Source organism: Microdochium trichocladiopsis (assembly GCF_020744255.1).
Source record: "Microdochium trichocladiopsis strain MPI-CAGE-CH-0230 chromosome Unknown B0I36scaffold_7, whole genome shotgun sequence".
Lineage (NCBI taxonomy): Eukaryota > Fungi > Ascomycota > Sordariomycetes > Xylariales > Microdochiaceae > Microdochium > Microdochium trichocladiopsis.
The window spans coordinates 2,227,713-2,250,768 of NW_025763550.1; the positions used below are offsets into that span (position 1 = coordinate 2,227,713).

The 23,056-nt window shown below is 57.0% G+C and overlaps 8 protein-coding genes across 8 annotated transcripts; 5 read left to right on the plus strand and 3 right to left on the minus strand.

The window, feature by feature from the left end:
* Positions 1-679: 679 nt before the first annotated feature.
* On the plus strand, positions 680-2,293 carry B0I36DRAFT_271564 (peroxisomal membrane anchor protein conserved region-domain-containing protein). The gene is made up of 2 exons (XM_046151293.1): positions 680-1,259; positions 1,342-2,293. Exons 1-2 carry the CDS (start codon positions 897-899, stop codon positions 2,089-2,091), a joined length of 1,113 nt encoding a protein of 370 aa, XP_046010672.1. The 5' UTR covers positions 680-896; the 3' UTR covers positions 2,092-2,293.
* A 1,904-nt stretch (positions 2,294-4,197) lies between these two features.
* Positions 4,198-6,298, plus strand: B0I36DRAFT_328095 (alpha/beta hydrolase fold-domain-containing protein). The gene is made up of 3 exons (XM_046154551.1): positions 4,198-4,511; positions 4,572-5,338; positions 5,404-6,298. The coding sequence occupies exons 2-3, from the start codon at positions 4,617-4,619 to the stop codon at positions 6,116-6,118; spliced, it is 1,437 nt and encodes a 478-aa protein (XP_046010673.1). The 5' UTR covers positions 4,198-4,511; positions 4,572-4,616; the 3' UTR covers positions 6,119-6,298.
* A 162-nt stretch (positions 6,299-6,460) lies between these two features.
* On the plus strand, positions 6,461-8,476 carry B0I36DRAFT_328097 (uncharacterized protein). Its single transcript, XM_046154552.1, has one exon. The coding sequence runs from the start codon at positions 6,665-6,667 to the stop codon at positions 8,312-8,314; it is 1,650 nt and encodes a 549-aa protein (XP_046010674.1). The 5' UTR covers positions 6,461-6,664; the 3' UTR covers positions 8,315-8,476.
* Positions 8,477-8,832: 356 nt separating this feature from the next.
* Positions 8,833-10,814, minus strand: B0I36DRAFT_144623 (putative hydroxymethylglutaryl-CoA synthase). Its single transcript, XM_046148427.1, has 4 exons — positions 10,686-10,814; positions 10,333-10,435; positions 9,155-10,221; positions 8,833-9,085 (listed from the first exon to the last, which is right to left on the minus strand). Exons 1-4 carry the CDS (start codon positions 10,743-10,745, stop codon positions 8,948-8,950), a joined length of 1,368 nt encoding a protein of 455 aa, XP_046010675.1. The 5' UTR covers positions 10,746-10,814; the 3' UTR covers positions 8,833-8,947.
* A 2,647-nt stretch (positions 10,815-13,461) lies between these two features.
* On the plus strand, positions 13,462-14,089 carry B0I36DRAFT_144655 (uncharacterized protein). The gene has a single exon (XM_046148428.1). It carries the CDS (start codon positions 13,539-13,541, stop codon positions 14,031-14,033), a length of 495 nt encoding a protein of 164 aa, XP_046010676.1. The 5' UTR covers positions 13,462-13,538; the 3' UTR covers positions 14,034-14,089.
* Positions 14,090-14,144: 55 nt separating this feature from the next.
* On the minus strand, positions 14,145-16,088 carry B0I36DRAFT_247373 (BCS1 N terminal-domain-containing protein; the record flags this gene model as incomplete). The annotated part of the gene is made up of 1 exon (XM_046150304.1): positions 14,145-16,088. One exon carries the CDS (start codon positions 16,086-16,088, stop codon positions 14,145-14,147), a length of 1,944 nt encoding a protein of 647 aa, XP_046010677.1.
* A 1,811-nt stretch (positions 16,089-17,899) lies between these two features.
* On the minus strand, positions 17,900-20,173 carry B0I36DRAFT_351350 (uncharacterized protein; the record flags this gene model as incomplete). Its single annotated transcript, XM_046157002.1, has 5 exons — positions 17,900-18,617; positions 19,106-19,275; positions 19,742-19,825; positions 19,933-20,043; positions 20,099-20,173. The coding sequence occupies 5 exons, from the start codon at positions 20,171-20,173 to the stop codon at positions 17,900-17,902; spliced, it is 1,158 nt and encodes a 385-aa protein (XP_046010678.1).
* A 488-nt stretch (positions 20,174-20,661) lies between these two features.
* B0I36DRAFT_328108 (uncharacterized protein) lies at positions 20,662-21,512 on the plus strand. The gene is made up of 2 exons (XM_046154553.1): positions 20,662-21,158; positions 21,240-21,512. The coding sequence occupies exons 1-2, from the start codon at positions 20,875-20,877 to the stop codon at positions 21,403-21,405; spliced, it is 450 nt and encodes a 149-aa protein (XP_046010679.1). The 5' UTR covers positions 20,662-20,874; the 3' UTR covers positions 21,406-21,512.
* Positions 21,513-23,056: the final 1,544 nt, after the last annotated feature.

Genomic DNA, 23,056 nt, shown 5'->3' on the forward strand with positions numbered 1-23,056 from the left:
AGATCTACCTAGGTGGTGGGGAGGTAGGTTCCTCAATTCGCACCCCTGCCTTTGCCTGGCGACTGAAGGCTACTACGGAGTTGTGGACGCATTATGCAAGATCAGAGAGAGAATTTCGCTGAAAGCACTGCCAAATTGGTTGATAACGGCCTGGGCATCTGGAATCCTGTGCGTACAAGCTTTGTACTGCGAGAGTCTCCATCACCCTGTAGAGTTGCTACACACAACCGGAAGAAAATATACCAAAATGTAGAAGACGAGTATCTTTCTATTGGTGTCACTAGTCTTTGGCGACTAGAACACTAGTGAAAAGGAGGAGACGACCCGTGTCAGTAGAGTGATTCCAAGTCACATGTGCATTGGATGATATCTGAGCGAAGAAGGCTGAGATGCTCTCATGTTAGCCACATGGAGGTAAGAGTGCCAGGGACCAGGATGACTCTGGTGCAAGGTGAAAGAAAGGACAGGCAGGGCCCATGGTTCGAAGCCACAGAAGCATTCATCGGTAGTTGGTGTCAAAGAACAGGGTCCTTGTGTTGTGCGGGCGCGACTCGTGCCGGTCCGGGGGTCCAAGACGTGGAGTCCCCGCGCTCTGAGTTGCTGGTGCTGCGAGGCGAGGTCCGTTGCCTCAGCCGCCCTTGAGCCTCGGCCCAGCCCGGCCCCCTGCTTTTACAGGCCCGTCGCGAGCACCATCCACCACCGAAAGCAGCTCGGCAAACCATCATCATCTCCTCCACGCGGCATCACCACACCACACCGCACCACACCTTCATCCCCATCACCAGCATCACCAGAGAGCGTCCATCTCCTGTGTTTCGCAACCGCGGACGGCACCACCAACCCACCCACGCATCGATCGTCGCCCTTGTGCGCGCGCACGCACACGCCTCGCCGCCATGGCGATCCGCGAGGATATCGTGGCGTCGGCTATCACCTTCCTCCAGGATCCCAACGTGGTCGGCTCCTCGGTCGAGAACAAGATCTCCTTCTTGCGCTCAAAGAACCTGACGCAGGACGAGATTGATGCCTCTTTCGCGCGCTCCGGCCAGTCCGTTGGTGCTCCGCCTATGCCTTCCCCCCAGGCCGTAGGCCCAGCACAGCCAGCATACTACCCGCCACCGCAGTATCCGCCGCAACAGCCTTATGGCGCGTGGCCGCAGGCCCCTCCGCCAGAGCCCCCGAGAAGGGACTGGCGCGACCTGTTCATCATGGCGACCGTCGTTGGTGGAGTCTCATACGGCCTCTATGCCATCACCAAGGTATGCTTCTCCTTTTCAGCACACGAACGCACGTGGCCACAAACAGGACATCAAGAACTAACAAACCGTCTCGTGCAAACAGCGATATATATACCCACTCGTGGCTCCGCCTACGCCAGAGAAGCTCGAGCAGGACAAGGCGACGGTGGACGAGCAGTTTGAGAAGGCCTTTGCGACGATCGAGCAGCTGTCGAAGGACACGGAAGCGCTCAAGGCGTCGGAGCAGGAGCGTACAGAGAAGCTCGACAAGGTCCTCGAGGATCTCGAGAGTTTCATCAAGGACACGCGCTCGGCGAGCCGGCGGCAAGAGGACGAGACGGACCGCTTGCGCGAGGAGATGAAGTCGCTGCAGGGCTTGATCCCCAAGTCCATGACCGCCCAGAAGGAGCACAGCGACCGACGCCTCCGCGAGATCAGCGACGAAGTAAAGAGTCTCAAGTCACTAATCAGCCAGCGCATGAGCGCGCCAGCTCCCGCTGCTGCTGCTCCAGCGACCCTTCCCTACGGTGCCTCGACCGCCACTGCCACTGCCAACGGCACCAGCAGTACCCTCCGACCTTCGACGGCCAACAACAACACCAATAACAACGCATCGACCCCTGCGACGCCCACTCCGGCCAAGGAGAACGGCGAGACATCCACTGCCACCACTCCCGCCGCCACCACTGCTGCCCCGGCCAGCAAGGCTGACTACATCTCGTCGCTCGGTGGCCGCTCGAGCCCCTTCGGCAGCGGCATGCCCGGCGGCAAGGCCTCCATCCCCGCGTGGCAGCTCGCCGCGTCCAAGGGCCCGTCCTCGTCCGACCAGACTGCCGCTGGCAGCAGCTCCTAAGCAAAAACCGCGTCGCAAAAGACATCTTTCAACCTTTGTTGAAGGGGGCTCTTGCGTCAAACATTAATAAGTGCAACACACACACACACACACACCCCGCGCAACCACAACCTCGTGGCTGTCAAAGTATCGGCAACGATCATCTTCCTCCTGTCTACAATAGCAATCATTATCGTGAAGCATGGGATGCTTTTTGTGTGGGAAAGGGGGGGGGGGGGGGGGGTCGACATAGCAGCAGCAATATTTTCTCGTTCATGTGTGTAAAGTACCAAACCAAGCCAGAGAGTATTATACCTAAATTCCAATGATGTACAAAAAAAAATAAGAATGGAAGACGCATACGGGTTTCTCATCTATAGTAATCACACACAAGCGACGCTCTGCATGCATGCAGCACATACAAAGTCGTGCTGATGCATGCCGCACACTCCCACAGTGTCGTATCTCGAGGGGTGTCCCGGACCTCTACGCGCAATTGCTCTACAGTGCGCCTTGACATAAGGAAGTGTAGATGGGCCGACACCCGCTGTCCAGCGATGGAGCGAGGTAGTTCTACTACTACAGGCTTAGCCTTCTCCAGAGAATATAAGGCACGGGACTGTTATTGTTGTTGTTCACCAATGACGGATTAATGAACAGACTTAACAGGGCCGCAGCAGTCCTGATTACGCCTGGGGGTGAAATTCCCCGGTGACGAGTCACAAAATTGGAACGTGGCCCGACATCGAGCACCCGTGATGTGTGTCTGTGTGTGTCTGTGTGTCTGTGTGTCCTTGTTGCAGGCCCGTCCGGTCTCCGTCTCACCATTGGAACGTACATCGGGAACTTCATTTTTGTGCATTATCATCATCATCATCCTGGAACGCAGAAGATTCAGAAATGTCCCGCCAGCACAACGTCTTGCAGAAAAGGAGGAAAAAAAAAAAGGCAAGGGGCTCCCGCATTACTAGGTACTTTAAGGAGGTCAGGCCCCAGGGAAGAAGAGATGCCACAGTACTGTGTTCTGAGGCACGGGGGATAAGGGGCCGGGGAGGGGGGGCCTGTTTCCAGAACCTTGAATCGATCGAGCTTCAGTTGACGATGGATCTCGACCTAGCCTATTCGAGACAGCCTTGCGACTTTGTGTCGACGGCGCTGGCGGGCCCCCAGCGAATGGTAAAAGACGTGCTTGCAGCGGGCGGCCAAGTCTGTAGATGATACACGTGGCACTGGCACTGGCACTGCGTGGACTTGCATTGATTGTATAGTGCACCGACTTATCTACGAGCTGTTCCACCCAGAGCTGTAGTCATGACCCTTTGTGAATACCTCTCTCTCTCTCGAGAAACTCGTTGGCAGAAGGAGGGAAAAAAGACTCCTGTGGAAATTCGCGGCTGAAGACTTGGCTGCTGACGTTGTAGTGGAGCTCGGGAGCCAGAGTCTGCTGAACCAGGACGGAGCGTGCCGAGCTACATCTAATCAGAAGCGTTGCGTGCTGGCAACCTTGCCGCGTCTCGACTGTACATGGAAGCAGGAATCTGGGGTCGTGTATCAGCTTTGATTTGCTGCATCCAGGGGTCCTGTAGCTAGCTGTCAAGCTAGAGTCCCAGCAAAGAGATGCGATTTGCCAGGCGGTTGGGCATCGTCTTGGCAAGCAGCAGCCAGGGCTGACCGCCCAGCCCTCCGAGACGAGAATTAGGGATCCTCGATTGTTCCAGGCCAGGGACATCCCAGCAGCATACTTTCAGGGCCTCGGAGAAAAAGAGGAAGAAAAAGAAACAAACGAACGCGCCTTGGGACGAGGATCCGCATCTTGTTGGGAGGTTACAACAAGTGGCCCGGCTGTCGTATATACAACGATGGTGAACTGGTCAAATGTTCGACAGCTTCCCAAGGTTGGGAGTGCTGCAGCCGGCCGACTCGGCATTGCGAGCACTGATCAGAGTCGGAGGGCGTGCGCCGGCGACATAGGTTGAAAAGCAGCAGAGATGCCTCGGCTTGCGAGCCTGCGGCTGCAAGATTTGCCGCCGGCTTGCTGAGGGTGGTGTGGCGCCTCCCGGGCTCCGGGCTCTCTCACACCACCGACGTCCCACTCCAAGGGTCATGCATGTCGAATGCGGTGCTCTTGTCGTGGCTTCTCGCGCTGGGCACCCTTTCGAGCTGGCAGGTCCTCGTGGCAACCTGCCATGGCGCCGGCAGGACTCTCGCCACGCTTTGTCTTCGCCAGCCACGTCTTAAAAAGACGGCATGACCCAGGACCCAGGGCCCATCCCTTACGTCCTCTCTCGGGTTCGTCGTTCAGCCCGTCAATGATCCACTGTCGTCATCACTTCCCTGTGCCCTCTTGGAAACCTTCCCAAAGAAAGCCTTGACTGCACCTCGCAACTGCTGCACTCTCTGTTCTTGCTAGGCATCACGGACTCATCTCCTGCCACACTCATGTAAGTTGGAATAACTCAGGGGATGAATCGATCCCTTATTGCCACAGCTAACAGGACTAGTGACAACAGTATAGACCAGCTGGATTGGACAGGGCCCCTGAATGTATGGAGGCCAACAATCTTCGGCTGGCCTTGCAGCTGATCCCCAAACTGCCTTTAATGCTCAGAGTGGTTCTCGCCAACTTGCTAGGGCTGTCCGAGTCGTCACAGTATCTCGACGTCCGCAGTGATGTCCTCCTCTCAGTAATGCGCTCCATATTGACGCGGTCGACACCACGACCAATCGGAAAGGTGCAGGCAATGACACTCAAAGACCCCGGAATCAAAGGCCGGATATGGATCAGCAAAGTCGTCGCAGACGTGCCGCCAGAGAACGATGTCCGAGACGCCCTGATGGGTGCCGTGGAAGCCATGAAAGAGCCGAGGTCGAGTGGTGAGGCGCTGAGAGAGCCAGCCATCGAGCCGGTAGAGGCAGAATGGACCGGCTATCGCGCCGGTGCCGGTCCGGACGACCCCCTCCCGATGATTTCCGAGACTGAAAAGTACCACGAGATGATGAAGGAGTGCAAGCGGAAGAGCACAGTCCTTTACTTCCACGGTGGCGCCTACTACCTCTGCGATCCGGCGACACATCGGCAAAGCAATAAGAAGCTGGCGAAGCTGACTGGAGGCCGTGTCTACTCTGTGCGATATCGCCTGGCGCCTCAGAACCCGTTTCCAGCAGCCGTGTTGGACGCGCTGATATCATACTTGACCCTGCTGTACCCTCCACCAGGTGCAGTACATGAACCAGTTTCTCCTTCGGATATTGTCTTTGCTGGAGACAGGTGAGCTGCCGAGTCCAAAGATGGTTGGATATCTGATTTAGCCCATGAACTAACTCGAGCTGTAGCGCCGGCGGCAATTTGAGTCTGGCTCTGCTGCAGACTGTCCTCGAATTACGACGACAGAACCGACAGATTACCTGGTTTGGAGAGCTCCGCAGTGTACCATTACCGGGAGGCGTCGCCGTAAACTCGCCATGGCTCTGCATAGTCCAGAGCATGCCCTCGTGGGATCGGAACTCGCAGTGGGACTACCTTCCACCAGCGCGGATGCTCGAATCTAAACAGCCACCACCCGACCACGCCTGGCCCGCGACACCTCCGCGGAAGCATTTGTACGTGGACGATGCATACATGCTGCACCCGCTCGTAAGCCTGCAGCTGAATGCGACGTGGAAAGAGTCGCCGCCGATTTACATGTGCACCGGGTGGGAGTGTCTGGCGGACGAAGACCGGTATCTCGCCGCGAAGCTGAAGAGGGATGGGGTTCAAGTCGTGATGGAGGAATACGAGGCGATGCCGCACGTGTTTGCGATGCTGCTGGGCCACATCAAGGAGGCGAGGCGGTGCATGGAGGGCTGGTCGCAGTTTATCGTCAAGACGACCGAAGAGCCGGAGAAGATCGAGTCGAGCTTCACGACGATCAAGGCCAGGACGCTTGCCGAAGTCGCGATCGAGGTGGACAAGCTGACGCCATACTCGGATGCCGACGTGCAGAAACTGGCGTATGACTGTCTTGGGAAGGAGGCACCCCCATTGCCTGAGGCACTGGCGAAGCTGTAGCGCCATCATGCAAATAATACAGAAGACATTGAAGGATGAAGTTTTCAATGATGTGGACGTGCGTCGACGCAGCAGCAGAGGGGCCGCCTAAGTGTTTATGTGCCAGTGAACGACACGCCGTGCCGTCCAGACTCTGACGCGAGTTTCTTATCCTTGGGCGGCGGTATGTCCCAACACCGGCCATGGCCCATGCTGAAACTACACAAATGTTTGCTGACATGCCCGTCCGAGACGGAAGAGTGGCCATTCCGTCGTGAGCAATACTCTCAAGGCTTACACTAGGTTGCTTCGGTGGATTGCGAACCAGGGCCCTGGTCGCCAGGGACGGGATCGGGGAGGAGAGGTGGGACCCACACAAAAGTACAGTACACCCAGTGCTTGCCATTCTTGTCAACCGCGCCCTGCTCACTCACTTGTCTGACCTTTGAGACTTTGGCTGGCAACCACGTTCGCATCTGCGACGTCACCACGGGGCCACCAATATCAAGGACAGCCGCCTCGACAACCTTGACCCTCGTTGTCTTTGTGTGTCCTATTGTGCCAAAGATGGAGCGTCACACGCAGGCTGTCAGGCTCATCTCCTCGACGGTGCGCTCCTTCTTTGAGCGCTCCGAGCCATACCGCATCTTTCACGGCAGCACAAACTCGACCCGGCCATCCCACCTCAAGTCCGGTGCCCGCTTCGTCGACATCAGCGCCCTGTCCAATGTCCTCGAGGTCAATACGGCCAACCGTGTCGCCTTTGTTGAGCCCAATGTCCCCATGGACCGCCTCGTCGAGCACACGCTCAAGTACGGCCTCGTGCCCCCGGTCGTCATGGAGTTCCCAGGAATCACTGCTGGTGGCGGCTATGCGGGCACCGCGGGCGAGAGCTCCAGCTTCCGCCACGGCTACTTTGACGACAACGTCCTCTCTGTCGAGATGGTCCTGCCGGACGGCCAGATCATCGAGGCCAAGCCCGACGACGGCCATCCTTATCAGGACCTGTTCAAGGGCGCTGCGGGCTCCGTCGGCACACTGGGCGTCACGACCCTGCTTCAGCTGCGTCTCATCGACGCCAAGCGCTATGTCCGCACCACGTACCGCAGGACCAGCAGCGTGGCCGAGGCCATCGCTGCCGTCAAGGAGGAGTGCGCCAACAAGGACAACGACTACGTCGACGGCATCCTGTACTCCAAGGACCACGGCGTCGTCGTGACCGGCCAGATGACCGATGAGCTGCCTTCGCCGTCCGAAAAGGTTCAGACCTTTAGCGGAGCCTGGGACCCTTGGTTCTACATGCACGTTCAGGAGCGGACAAAGGCGCTCCCTTCATCCATGGCAGCCACCTCCTCTTCGTCGTCCTCCTCCTCACAGCAGCTTCTCGCCCAGGGGTCCGTGACAGAATACGTTCCCCTGGCCGAGTACCTCTTCCGCTACGACCGCGGCGGCTTCTGGGTCGGCGCGGCGGCGTTCAAGTACTTCCGCCCGGTCCCCTTCACGCGCTTCTTCCGGTGGTTCCTCGACGACTTCCTGCACACGCGCATGCTGTACCGCGCGCTGCACGCCTCGGGCGAGAGCGGGCGCTTCGTCGTGCAGGACCTCGGCATCCCCTACGACACGGCGGAGCAGTTCATCGACTACACCTCGGACAAGCTCGGCATCTGGCCCTTGTGGCTGTGCCCGCTCAAAACGCCCGCCGGGCCGGGGACCTTTCACCCGCACCTGCGCGGCGCCCGCGCCACCCCGCAGGGCCAGACGGGCGAGATGCTCAACGTCGGCCTCTGGGGCTGGGGCCCCTCGGACCCGGACGCCTTCGTCCAGGCGAACCGCAGCATCGAGGACAAGGTCGCCGAGCTGGGCGGCACCAAGTGGTTCTACGCGCACACGTACTACAGCGAGGCCGAGTTCTGGCGCGTCTACGGGCCCCGGGCCTGGTACGACGCCCTGCGCGCAAAGTACCGCGCGGCCAGCCTGCCCAGCGTCTACGACAAGGTCAAGGTCAAGATCAACCCGCGCAAGGAGTCGGGCTGGAAGCCCTGGCTCAAGGCAAAGTGGCCCGTCGGCGGCGTCTGGGGCATCTGGAAGGGCATCAAGTCGCGCGACTACATGCTCCACCGCAATGCCACGTGGAAGTGGGATCACAAGGCCAAGGAGCACATGGTTGTCTTGCAGAGCCGCAAGGCCATCGCAGGGCACAAGGCCAAGCAGACGTGATGAGATTGTCCCGCCTGCGACGAATTTCCGGTTTTGAGGGCGTAGGACGAATGCCCATGTAGAACAGACTTGTAGACTAGATCGAGTATGACGGTTCAATAGATAAAAAGCGTGATGCTGCTAGAAAAAACAAAACATTTCACGTTCCAGGTGCCAGATGCTTGATGGATCAATGGTCTCAACCAGAGGCAGTGCGAACATTTTGGCTATGCACACAGACGCCGCTGGTCTCAAGGAGGCATATTCTGAACAGAGTCTATTTCCGTATCAGGACCATGATATACGGCCCTGCTTTCCCCAAATCACAAACAGTTGAGGGGGAGCTCCTTGTATATACAAAAACCCACACACAGCGCGAGCTTGGGGATGTGGTCGTTCCATCAAGGGAACAACTTCTATTCTGAACCACAGCCCGCGATTATTAGTGGATGCTCCACCCTCACACGCCCTTCTCTCTAGTTGGGCGTCCCAACGCCCATATTAGTATATAACGAGGTGTCATAATCCCGTTTGAACCCGTACGTTGTCCCCAGGACAATGGAGCACGGGCGCCAAAACGGCCGTTCTGGTTCAGACCACGGACGCCCTTAAAGGCATCCGCGTCGCCAGCATATGCGTCGCAGACAGGTACGCTTACTCCTTGATGAGGTAGGAGCGCTGGAACATGTCATCGACCTTCTCCAGGTAGTAGGTGCCGGGGGCGATGGTGGAGACGTCACCCTTGGGAGAGAAGCCCTTCTGAAGGTGGGCATCGTGGCGAAGCGCGCAGAACTGTGCGGATGAAATGTCAGTATTCAAGACTCGACTAGATTCGTGCTCATTGTGAAGGCCATAACTTACGTCCTCGTAGACGCTAGGCGCGACCTGGCGTCTGGCCTCGAGTCTGGCAGGAATGTTGAGGTTCTTGACCATCTCCTCAACATCACCCTCGACGCGGAAGGACAGGAAACTGGCAGCAAGACCAGAGCCGTAGCTGAACAGGCCAACGCGCTTGCCCTGCAGACCTGCGCTGCCGACGTGGGCGAGCAAGCTGGCCAGACCACTCCAAACACTGCCGCAGTACATGTTGCCACAGTTGGTGGCGACCTGGATCGCAGGGCCAACACGCTCGGCGAAGCGCTTCTTGGTGAGGTTCATGAAGGTCTTCTCGACGACCTTGTCAGTCAGGGACTTCTTGTAGTCCATGTCACGGATGTCACCTGGAACCTCGGCAAAGGCAGGGTCCTCGGGGTTGGCGAGGTAGTCGTGGTACAGAAGACGAGCGTACGACTTCTGGACGACCTTGCAGGTCGGCGAGTGGAAGCACAGGTAGTCGAAGCGGTCCAGGGGAGTCTTGGTGCTGTCCGATGTGCCATTGACATGGCCGTTCTGGGAAAGCTTGGCCTCACGGCGGCAGTAGTCGCGGTAGGCCGCGTCAAGAGCCTCCATGTAGCAGTTGACCGAGTAGTGGCCATCGACGTAAGGGTACTCGCTCGTGAAGTCGGGCTTGTAGAAGTCGTAGACGTGGGCCATGTAGGTACCACGCAAGCCGGGCTCGATGCGGACAGGGGCGTTGGGGCCGACGAGCATGGCAACACAGCCAGCACCGCCGGTGGGGCGGGCATTGCCCTTGGCATAGAGGGCAATGTCGCCAGCGACGACGATGGCGTCGCGGCCATCCCAAGCCGATGACTCGACCCAGTTGACGGAGTTGAACAGGGCGTTGGTGCCACCGTAGCAAGCGTTGATGGTGTCGACACCCTCAATGTTGGTGTTCTCGCCAAAGAGCTGCATGAGGACAGTCTTGACGGACTTGGACTTGTCGAGGATGGTCTCGGTACCGACCTCAAGGCGACCGATCGAGTTCTTGTCGATCTTGTAGTCCTTCAGGAGGGAAGAAACGGCGGTGAGGGCGAAGGAGTAGATGTCTGTTGCAGGGAAGCATGGCTCGTTAGTTTCTGGTAGCATGTCCTCGGTGCATTCTCTTGCAACCCTTGGGTGCGGCACTGAGGAGCAGTGGGGGAATAGTCCAAACTTACCCTCGCGATCGTCGCAGAAGGTCATCTTGGTCTGACCGAGACCGATGGTGTACTTGCCAGTGGAGACGCCATCGTGGACCTCGAGGTCGCTCTGGGTGATGTACTACACGCGACAGAAAACTCCCATGTCAGCAACACGGTCTCAAAAAGCTTCCACCATGCTGCTCTCGTGCCGCTGTGCTCCTTATAGATAGGAGGTGATATGTGCATTGCTTTTTGTCTTGTGCCTTTTTCTGGCCAAGAGGCGGGGTGTGCAGCAAAAAACAGCAGGGGACTGCGATTTCGGAGGGCGAGGGGCAGGCACAGCTACAGCAGACGGAGGGGCTCGCGGGCGACCACGCCGGCTCACGTACCTGGCTGGGGAAGTACAGGCTGATAGCCTTGATGCCAATGTTTTGAGGGCGAGAAGCCATTGTTGCGATGTTATGGACTGGGAATGAGAGGCAGGAGGCGAGTGGGAAGGAATGGAGAGACTAGAGGAGTGGAAGAAGAAGACGCGGCGGGTTAGCAGGAAATGCGAGAGGACGGGGCAGGCCATGCGTTTTCACCGCCTGTTAGTTTATTAGACCCTTGCGGGACAATGCAGCGGCGGCACGCGGACACACTCGCTGCCAGACACCAGTCAGCGCCCGCCCTCCTGCAGGTTCAGGGTCGCCGGCATGGCAGCGGGCGAGGGGCACCCGTCCCGCCAGGGGGGTGGGGGCGCGATCTGCACGTGAAGGCCAGGCACTGGGAATAAACGTATGGCGCCAGACGGGGGGAGCAGCAGAGGAAACTGACCTCGGTGGCACAGCGTGAGGATGCAGCAACTAGGCGATCGTCACGAGACGGCTCAAGAGGACGACGGCGGTGGACAGCTGGTTACAGGATTAGCAAGAGCAGAAGAGACCGTGAGTGTGTTGACAGAGGCAGTGGGCTGGCGGTGCGTATCACTGGGCTGGGCTGGTGGATAAGTTGGTGGGAGAACCAGGAACAGAAAGGGGCAAGCAAGGCAAGCACGCGCGCACAGCACTTTCCACCAGGGTGCCGACACGCATCCACTCTGGCGTGCGGCGTGCGGCGGCCGCGAGGCAATATTAAGAAAGGCAAAGTTCGATGTCCAAGGTGGGTAGGGTGACTTCTGCCGTCCTGGGGACTAAGGTTTGCTCCTGAGGCGCTGCAGGGAGCCGCGGGCTGCTCAACAATCGGATCTTAAGTAGCGTACCTTGCTTGGGATGCGGGCTTGTTCGAATATGGCGAGGTGGGTGGCGATGTAGAGGCTCATTGCAGGGAAACCCACGACGTCGCCTCCCAGGCTCTTATACATGCCACTCCAGACCACGGGCCACTTTCGCAATGACAGCTCTGCTACTAGCAGCCAGACGGACGGCCGAATGCTTGTGTCCTACGCGAAGACCTTGTTCGTCCGGCAAGCACAAGGGCACCCGGGCGGTTCTGAGCAGGACAGTGAGCCCATCCGCCTGGAAAAGGGGGCCGCTCAGGGACTAACTGCCGCCGCCAGGTCTCTGAACGACGCCACTAGCCCGCTCGCGGTGTTAGCGCCTCGAGGCGATCAACGACATCATCTTGGGGATCGTGATACGGTGACCGGGGGAGCACCAGGCAGCAAAGACTGTCATGCCATGGTGCCGGGACGACCTGAGACGTCGTGGCTGAGCAGCAGCAGCATCGTCACCCGCCTGCAGGCCTCCTGCCTCGCAGACGGACGGACCTTGGACGTACGTTTGGTGGTTCACAGAACAGCAGGCCCTGGCGGGGCACGCAAATGTTTCCCTCATCGAGTCGAGTCGAGCCTGTGTCCTGCAGGGAGGCCTGGACGTTGCATCTTATCGTTGCCCTCGATGCTAGCCCTGTTGCGGCTAGCGTGCAAGCAGTGTCAATTCCAGGTCATGCCTGTCTGTCTGGGGTGGTTCCTTCGCTGTTCCACTGCGCCCCACGGTTTGTGTGGCCCATCCAATCTCCAGCCGCCGCCAGCAACAAACATCCGCCAACATCCGTCGTATCTCCGCAATGTCGACAGGCAAGATCCCAGAAATTTCGACTGCGAAAAGGTCCTTCAAGCAGAGCCAAAAGCCTTGATCATACGACATCAGCTCGAGACTCCTGAGCTTAGTCGGACCGGGCAAAGTCAAACAGGGTCTCTCTCTGTCTTCACCCAGTCACAGCAAGGCAACGATAACTCTGTCCCTTACGGGATTCAGACAAGCGAGCCCTGGCCTCCCAAGGTTGGAGGGATGACTGGACGTCACGGTGAGCAAGCATACTAAGCGATCAGATCCACAAAGCGCTCCGGTAGACCATGTCTCCGTCGTTGCTCGAGCTCCTCCAGACTCGTCATCGTCTGCATTTGGCGAATCCCGACCGTGGCTGTGCCTAAGCCCGTCCCCGGGAACGATGACCGAACGGCGAGGCCCAGTCGGCAATCACGTCCAAACGAGATGGGTGCTATAACCCCAAATCCCGTTATCAATCAGTCCAAGTTGTCCACCCATGTCATCTTTGGCACGGGGACTAGTCCGCTTTCGCCAGAGCGGCTCTCCACCTCACTAAGACAGTTGAGCAACAGCCGTCAAGAATGGAGATACTTGGCGGTTTTGTTATTTGCACAATGCCGCACCAGTACATAGTACCTACAAGTTTCACACCACACCAGGCTGGCTCATCACCAGGCAGGTCTGGTTTTCATTGCCTCTTGTCAATGGTCGGATAGCAAGCGTCATGGTCAGCGGAACCAACCACCGGAGCATTTCCCCAAACAACGACCGGAACGTTACCCCAAAACACAACGACCGGAACATTTCCCCAAACACCAAACAAACAACAACGGCGGACCATCAAACCCTCCGGCTAACCCCTGCCCTGCCGCCACCAAACCTTCTCAGTTCCCCTCCTGCAGCAAAAGCCTCACGACGCTTGTGCGAGGTTTCACAAACCAGGAAACAGTGTCTGACTTTTTCAATGGGTACTGCCTGCCTGTATTTCGTATAACAGCCTGCCAGTGCGAATCTTGCAAGCACCCCCTGCAGTCCCACTGCACCTTGAACTGCGTCCTGAATGCCGTGATAAGAGTCCCGTGGTGGGAATCCCGCGCGCACTCTCTCTCCCTCTCTCTCTCTCCACATCGGAGTGGTCGATCCTTCAGGCAGGTGTGCAAGTGCGAGTGCTGCCACTGTTGCTTTGCTGTCTCATCCAACGGAATATCATCAATGTCTCAATCTGGCATGGACTCCGTGCCAGGCCGGCCGCGTCACCTTCACGCCTTGGGTCTTGGGTCTTGCTGCACAGCCTCGTCCCATGAGGAGGGTCCTGTGGGCATCTCAACGTCTCGTTTGCGGATCACAGTTATGGGTGCAAGCAAGTCTCAGGTGGTCGTGCAAAAAGTGGATGAGGGCTCCAGGGCCAGCCAGCATTTTGTTTCTTGTCGTGGCGTCACCGCCAGGTTGGGTCCCCTGATGGACCGAAGCGTTCTGCAAATGAGACGGGAACTACAGCCTTGCGAGTCACAAATGGATTTGCTCAACGGCCGTCCTCTCCTCACAAGAACAAAAAAATGTTTCTGCATGCTGTCATGCAAAACATTATATGCTTATTGCTGCTATCCATATTGTGGTCTGAGCAAGAAAAGACTTGTCTCGTTTCACACCATGGCAGGCAGCTTCGAATGTAAGCAAACAGCCAGTGTACCAGTAGTCATCTGCTAAAAGTATCATGCCCCAAAACCGACTCGTGTGCTCTAATATCAGGCCCCAAACGCCATGCTGATGCAATTGCTGTAAAAATGACAAAACCCATAGTATGCCCACCACTCCGGCTCACTCGCTGTCAGGAGTCACATATCCCGAGTCTGTCCTCTTGTGGCCCGACGAAACCACCGGCTTGAGCAAGTCAGAGGCCTCCGCCTCCTTCTTGTCTTCCGTCTTGTCTGTCGTTGACGCGGACGTCTTGTCCTCCTCGTTCCCCTTCTTAGCTTCGTCCTTCTTGTCGGCGGTCTGTTCTTTCCCCGCCTTGTCCTTTTCGCTCTTCTCCTTCTGCTCCTTCTCTTCCTGTTCCTTTTTCTTCTGTGCCTCCTCCTCCTCGTCCTTCTTCTTCTTCTTCGCTGCCTCCTCCTCGGCTTTCCTCTTATCTTCAGCAGCCTTGAGCTCCTTCTCCTTGCGGTCCTTCCTCGTCTGCTCGATAAACTCCTCGACGTTGTCTATGGCAGCGCGAGCGTCCCTCTTGTGCCGCATCAGGAAACCCTGGAGCTCGGCGGGGCTAAACTCGAACGCGGGTACCTTTTCCGAGAACTTGTCGGCGAGCTCGTCCACGAGCTGCTCCTTCTCCTGCTTCTCCACCTGCTTCTTGTCGAGATAGGCCTGCTTGCCGCTCGCGTCGAGGCCGAGGTGGTCGAGCGGTGCCGGGCCGTCGTCGCCCTCCAAGGGCGCAAAGATGGCGCGGAAGATGGCAGCAATCATGCCCCTGTCTGCGAGGCCGAACTCGACAGTCATGTCTACGCGGCCAGGGCGGATCAACGCCTTGTCCAACTTCTCGAGGTGGTTCGTTGTCATGATAAGGACACGGCCCTCCTGGGAGGCCACACCATCGAGGATGTTGAGCAGGCCGGAGAGAGAGAGACGGCCGGTGCTGTTGTTGGTAGGGCCCGTGCCGGTGGTCAGCTGTCCAGGGACCATGTCGTCCTTGTCCGACTTTTCGGCCTCGGCAGGCTGAGGGACTCCCTGTTGTTCACGCGTGTGCGTGAGACCAGCAGAGTCTATGTCCTCAAGAAGTACAACGCAACGCCGAGGCAGCTCAGCAAATAGCGTAGCCAGATTCTCCTCGGTCGCGGACACCGAGCTCAAACTGACAATGTAAATGCGCATCTTGAAGAACCCGGCCAGGGCAAGGCTCAAAGAACTCTTGCCTGTGCCGGGAGGGCCCCAGAGTAGGTAGCCTCGGCGATAAGGAATACCCCGGTTGGCATACCATCTCTGGGTGGCCGGATTGAGATAATCCGTGACATCGTCAATGAGATCTTGCTTCGTCTTCTCATTGAGGATGACCGTGGAGAAAGGTCTACTGGCACGAGCCATGCATCGCTGCCAAGTTGGCTCGGTGGAGCCAGCACGGGTGGTGCCACGGTAGATGAGGGTCTTCTTCTCGTCGCGCTCCATGTACTGCTCACGGGCCTCAAGGAGAAGCTCCTTGAGGATGGCAGGGTTACGGCCGAAGCAGGAGATGGAGATTTCCTCCTTCTCGCTGACCATCATGTACCCACCAGTCTCCCGGTTGGACGTCCTGCGGAAAATGAGCAGATTGCGCTTGTAGAAGAACACGTGGCTTCCGAAAGAAGGGGTATAGTTGAGAGCCTTCTTCTTCTTCTTAAGGTCGGAAGTCTGACCGCCATGCTCGTATTCCTCCTCCTCCTCCTCCTCGTCCCAGCGGAAGAGGAACCACGAACGGGAGTTGAGGTTCGTGTTAACCACGAAACGACGTGACTTCTGGGCAAAGCGCTGGTTGGACACCCAGGCCATGAGAATGTTGTAGATCTCATCGTCGGTACGAATGTCGACCACGGACATGAAATGTGACTCGAGCGAGTCCCACAAGAATTGGCTGATATAATTCCAGGCTGCCATCAACGCGCCGGCCATAAGAACCAGCGGGATGTAGAGGTTAAGGTCGATCTTGAGGTATTTCTGCACTGCGGCTGCGAAGACAGAGAAGCCGGGGAAGAAGAAGTCGAGGAGAGCCAGCTGAGGAGCCTGGGTAGGCTCGGGCATGCCTCCGGTCGCAAGGTTGGGTATCGTGCCCGTACAGGCTGATGTCAGAGGAGAGGCCATGATGGTGTCCGCTTGAGTCTAAAGAGACGGCTTTGTCATGTAACGGGGGAAAGAAGAAAAAAAGTGAGAGAAAACAAAGCCGGCAACGGCAGTCTCCAAGATGTACTGAGAGTCTTGAACTACTTGAAACCCGGGGTCAGACCTCCAGATTGATGGTTGTTGATTTCTCGGATCTGTCCTTCGTGGATGCGGATGCCCAAGAGGCAAAGGTCCTAGACTGTTGGGTGAGTGAAGTGAAGAGGAGATGGCATCCAATATCAAAAGTATGCGGAGGATCTAGGCCACTATATATGAAGAAGGAAAAGAGGCAACCAGACATGCAGGCGGACGGTTGTGTGCTGTCGTTGGAGCTCCTGGATCGGGCAACATGCGCCTCTGTGACGTCCTGGCAGGCAGACGGCAGTTCAGAGATGCACGGCAAGCACATGCATGCATTCAGTGGGTGTAGTGCTGACGGGGAGTGAATCATAGCGGGCCTGGCCGCCAGCAGGCCACGCCGTAGCTGCCTGGCTCGGCGGCCCAGGGCCCACACCCGTGAGCCATGGCACAAGCGCCACAGCCAATCATGTCCCAGACATGGTACCGGAGCAAGCTGTCTGGGTGCGCCTCCCCAGGCTGCGCTGCCTTGTAGGGCGTGCCTGCCCTGCCCTACCCTGCCCCTGCCCCAGATGCCTAGAACCCTATCGACGTCCAGCATATTCTGAGCGTCGGCTCCCTCTTCCCAGCATCCTCGGGGGAGGTCCATTGGACTGCATTCACTCGTCCTGGTCCTGCAATAACCGAGATTCAAAATCTCACTAGTGCCCCAGAGCATGTGAATTCAACGCCTCCCCGAGTGACTAATACCTGGGCCCTTGGCGCCAGCAACCCGCCCGCGGCACTTCTTGGTCCCCAGCCTGGCAGTCGCCTTGGCGGACGCAGTCCTCGCAATCCCACATGCAGCTTCGTGTATCCCGGGAGCGATAGAGGAGGCAGCTGGTAGGGTTTTCTCCCAGAATAGCCCCTGCTGGCTTGCCATGCATGAGTCCCGTGACCACCAACGCGCGCTGGCAGAGTTGTGGGACACCCGACACCATCAGCGTTCAAGAGGTAGCCAGCCACCTGCAGCCACCCATGGACTCCTTGCAGCAACAGCTGCCGGTCATGTCCGGACCCTGCTCTGCTGAATGGGTGCAGTGAAACAATGCCATGGAATAAGTGCTCAGCCATCTTTTGGCCAGCACTGACGTCATTGTGCCAGAGGCATGCTTTTCATGTCAGCTTCCTCAGACTCTTCGTATCCTCTCGTACAGGCTGGCCAATCACGAGCCCGCTACCTAACAACCCTCGATCTCTGAGAGAGTCAGACATTTCGTTCCCCTTGGTATCATGTACTCACCAAGGACTCAAAATCCTAAGAGAACAGTTCTTATGAAGCTAACGTGAGTTAATCATGCAAGCCTAATGTAGTGCCACGCTCACAAGGACATGCAAGTAGAATAGCTACTGCCCACACGGCTGGCAATTTATCAGAACAGTCGGAAAATCACATTCTTTGACTCATTCCATTGGTTGACTAGTCTGCCATGTCGCGGCTAAGAAGAGCCTTTATTAAAAAATAAAAAAAAGAGTATCACATTGGCAAGATCATATGACAACTTGAAACCCAGGATATCACAAATCAATCTCAAATGAATCGCTGCACAGGATATACCCAAACTTACATAGACAAACCCACGTACAAGGTACACAAAAGAGACTCAAACAGTGAATCAGACGACTGACATACGCGACCGTGGAGGGCCGCCAACCTTGACGTTCTCAGGCATCATCCTCCTCTGCGGCGTGGTGCCCCAGACCGGATCGAACTGCCTCACTGGTGGTCGTGGAGGCGGCGGCACCAGCCCAGGCCCATATGCCGCGCCAGACGGTGGCATCGGAGGTCCCATGCCGGGCCTGAGTCCGGCGCCAAAGAAGCCGTAACCGCGCTGCATTGGCGGCGGCGGAGGCATGGGGCCAGCTTCGAGTGTGGTGTGCCCGCCGCTGCTGCCTCGCCGCTTCTTCTGCCTCTTGATCTGCTTCCTGGTCATCTGGGCAAAGGGCCCGGCCATGAAGTGCGCGGCGAACCGCGTCCTCGTGTCGTCCGTGGTGTCCACCGCCCTCGTGACGGCGCCTAAGTAGCCGTCCCAGCCCAAGAAGCCGGTCGGGTCCTCGCAGTAGACGAAGCTCTCAGACCCCGAGCTCATGTAGCTTGCGTTGGACAGGGCCGAGGAGAATGACCTGGCGGGCATGGAGAAGTAGCCGCTCGAGGATGAGGAGGACGAGGACGAGGACGAGTCGCTCGAGCCAGAAGTGGAGGACGAGTCGTCGTCCGAGAGGGAGTCGAGCTCGTCGTCGTCGATGACGTCGGCAGGGGCGAACCGCACGTTCGGGTGCGGCGGCATTCTGAAAGCCATCGTGGGGTTCCGTGACGCAGTGTCGCTGTTCACCCTTTTGTTGGTGTCGGCGCAAATTAGCCGTGGCTGGACTTGTGACGGTGCTTGTGGTTGACTCTGGCTCTTCCGATGCCGATGCCGCAACTCTTGCGAGGGGAAGCAATGTGGCTAGCCGACTCAAGACTTTAGCCCTTGTTTTCTTGCTGACCGGACGAGCTTGTCGTACTTGTCAAGGAACGAGAGTGAGCTCGCTTCACTTGGAGGTGCAATACTATTGTTTGGTGTTCCAGTGGCGTATAGTAAGCACCTTCGTTATGCTGAGTGGGACGACCGGGGGGCCAGAGCATGTAAGTGTCCAAGCCCTGCAAACGCGGTTCACTGGTGCGGTCTTTCACGAATGAAAGGCACTTCTTCTGCGAGGCTCCGAAGTGTTGCGCGGGTGGTTGTTATAGTTGACAAGCGACGGTTATGGAAGGCAGATGAGGCTCTGCTGTTGCAAGTGAGGGGAAAGAAGAAGCACTCCTCGATATGCACCCGTCTTACGGCCCCGGTGAGGCAGGCAGGCAGAAAGAGGCAGGCGCCGTCATCTCCGCCTCTCCATCTGGGAGAGGCATCCAGAGTTGGGGTTGGTTGCCTTGCGGAGGAGTATGCTGCAGGCGCTGGCCGCCTCCAGACAGGCCGGGCGGAGAGAGGACACGGGCAAAAGCCAAGGGCTATGTGTGTGTATGTCTGATGTGGATGCTGGCTGGCTGGCTGATTGTCGTTGGGAGGGCTGTGTGGTGCGTTGTGCATGCATGCATGCACATGCATCGCCCACTTGGATGCACCTTGCTGGCGTTTGCCGTGCGGGCAGGTTGTCAGCTGCCCGTCCGTGGAGACAGCAATCCATTCCAACGGCAAGTTTCGGGTATCCCCCTGTGTCACTAGATTTGGTCTGTCTGGATGAAGAATGGTCAGCTTCTCTGGAGAGTATTGTAGATGGACCGACAGCCAGAACACTTCGTGGAGATGGTCCGACTTACACGACCCAAACTCGAGCCATCAGATGAGACCCCTCATCCAAACACTCCTTCGCGCAGGCCCCATTGCCTCTCCCAGCCTGCTATACGAATTGATGCAGATATCGCATGCACAGCAACAAGACAGAGCAGTCAGCCACCCATCCCGCATGTTGCCTACCTGCTTCCGAGAACCATCCCCACGAATCAAAGGTGACTTGCCCACACGGGCCAGCCGGGGCCTCCATGGGGCACCGTGGGAGCACTACCCGAACAGGGCAGCTACTATTCGCTCCTTAGCATGTTACAAGCTTACATGCTCTGGATAATGCGTGGCCGGTCCATAAGCCAGTGGTCCGCGAACCAGCTTACACTGCACGCCGAATCGTAAAACGTGGAGGGCGGAGGCAGCAGGGCAGGACCTGCCTTGTCCAGTACAGTCAACCACACTGCGCTCTCCTCATCCGTGGTCAAGTAGCCCTGCTATTAGAATTACCCAAAGTCGGAGACCATGCGGTATGCGTATTTAAGTCGTTACCTTAGCGGCGACTGCATGGACAAATTCCTGCAACATCGTGATTTGTGGTCTGGAAAGAGTGGCCTCTATGGACATGTATGATCTGGCAATTTGGGGCTGAGCACGCAACAAAAGAAAATTCCTCAGTCTCGCTGCGTCCTCGGCTGCGGGCATGCTTTCAAAACTGCCCGGCCAGGCGTGTTTCTGGGCACAAGTGTGCTTGCACCTCACAGTCCTACGCATAATGCCCCTGCTCATCAAGAGTTGATCCCTACTCGTCCCGAGCCTATGAGCAGAGAGATGTGGATTGCTTGCGAGAGCGACAGACGCGAGTAAATCCTTTGACGGTATACACACTGGGAGACTGTGCGTGAAGGACTTTCAGACCTCTTGCTGGCTAGGAAGAGCGCTTAGTAGGAATAAAGACGTGAGAGGCTGGTGTATATATTATACAAGACAATCCAGTCTGGTTTGGTGTTGATAGGCTGGCACTGACGGGGTGGAATTTCCGCGACCTTATTTCGCCGAGGGACGCTTGAGTCGCGGTCAGTATCACTTTATTGGACATGCTGAATTATTCAAGGTTTGCTTTCTCTTCCCCTCTGCCGAAATGAATCCTGAGTCTGTGATTGCGAACGAGAGCCTTGGCCCATATCCAATATCCATCCAACACCCGTCTCCGAACGTAGGGCTATCATTTGAATTCGACACTGGCTGCCAATTGCAGACTTGGCGGTGCTTCCGTAGGCCCTTCTCTTATATTTGTATCCATAACTTACTTTCGATCCTTGTGTGAGATGATCGAAAGTTACACTATAGGTGTTTCACGAACTGCCCCTAAGGTCAGAAGTATTGGCATCCTTAGAGATGAACCCAACACCCGCGCGGAACACTGGCAGAACGACGGCAGCTCAGATAAAAGTCAGATGAAAGGGCCTCGTTCCCATGAATTAGCTGAAAGCAACATTAGCAAAAGACATCTGGCGTTGACAAACTTTGTTGGCGGTAGAAGAAGTAGGAGCAGGCCCGAGCATCCGGCGAACGAGCACACGTGTATGCACTACATCTCATATGATCGATTCTGAAAGAGTCAGGCATTCCAAATCCGCTTAGAGATCATGTGCCTCTCAACAGCCAGCGGCGCGCTTAAGGCGAGGCGTACCTCTGGGAGTCGAATTTTCAGAAAACCGATTCGCTCAGGGACTGCTTGTTGGAGAGTCTCAATCCTCTTCGTAGCCACAAAACGACATGTCCGAGGTAGTCGTCGTAAATCACTGTCTCGTTCGACTTTCCCCACTCCGTGGTTGCAACAAAGTTTCCGTCAATGACAACAATGTGGAAGCTATACTTTGATGGGAAGCCTCAGATATGCACCAGAGCAACGTTGTTAGCACCGAATCATTCTCGCGGACCGTGAGCCTGCATAATTCTTTGTTTTATTTTGCGAGGCTAATCAGAAACCTGGCAGTTGTTGGTGCCATACACGGCCAAGTTGGGATGTAATGTTGTAATACATACGCTTAAATAGCTTCAAGGCACGATGCCGGTGAGGACAATGATGCATCATTCTGGTAGAATACTGGGCATGGCAATTTGCTGGAAGACGCGGGGCCAGAGCTTTACGCGTTCTCCTAAAGCCACTGGCATCTGTCACTGGCCAAATAAGTTGTTGCGCAAACGCACATCGGCAAAGCAGGAATGCTAGACCTTCTGTCCAGTGGCATCGTATTATATCGTATCGTTGTCAGGCGATGACTGCCCATCATTGGCCTGGATACAGGGTAGGCCTGGTATTTTGGAGTCTGGAATAAGGAACAGGCGCCTGGCGAGCCTGGTTGCTGTGCAGCACAGAGCAAGCCGCGTAAGAGGGTTTCACCACAGCCAACCGCTCAAGTACCAACTGGGACCTCGCCTCGCCCCGCTCTTTGAGCTGTGGGTGCGCGCTCTCTCTTGGCAGGGCAGGTCCCAGCGAGCATCAGACTTCAAAACATGTTTGAGAGTTGTGCAGGGGCGGAACCTGGACACGAAGAACGATCTGGCCGCCCGGTAGTTCTCAGCAGACATGAGCTTAAAGGGCAGGGATAGCTACAGCAGCAGCAGCAGCAGCAGCAGCGTGTGCACAAACGATGCTTGACGGACGTCTCCGTGAGGTCGAGACGCGAGGATATGTCAGTAACAGCAAAGCCCTGGACCGCCAGCATCATGGGGATACCCCTACCGGAAGCGGTGGGGAAAAGCGGTGCCAATCATGGGTCTCCTTACATCATAAGCCCAAGCATCCTTGGTTTTGTCACGGCCGAACCCATTTCTCGTCAGCCCCTTGTTGTCGTCCAAGAGCCAATTGAGTTAGTCTCTGCTGTGGGCTGGCTGCTTCAGTGCTTCGATGTGGAGGCTCGGCAGGCAGTGCCACGACAGAAGGGCCACGCCAAGACCGAATATCAACTATCGACATGCCAGGCCGGTAAGCCGGGATGCTGGCCTCGAGAGGTCAAGGTTTTCCAGCTCCAAGTAGCCAGTGCGGATCTCGCTGCTGTTGTGTCGTGTGCTGCGCTGTCGATAGCCTCCTGGCGTGGGCACCGGGCAAGCTGTCTAGTCCCCCATACGGCAAATCGGCATCACCATGAGCCTGGCTGGCGGTGGCTTCTGGTAGCAGCCACTGGGGCGCCGAGCCAGCGAAGCTGGAGTGTGACACGGCAAAGCCGGCAAAGCAGACGGAGGCGAAGCTGTCAGAACCGATTTTGGCGTGGTCGGCCACAGCGTATCATAAGGCGCTGCTAATTGATCAAGGCAAGGCTCGTGCTCCTTTTGCCAGCAGGGCCGCGACCCCAGCGTCGGGGTCACAACGGACGGAGAGCCCCCAAGGGCGACTGATGGTTAATTAGACTTTGGTGTCCCAGCCGGAACAGCCTCCCTGCTCACAGTGACTGGATCTGCGAGCTGGTGCGGGCTGGACCGTGGAAGGGCATGGATGCGGATTTA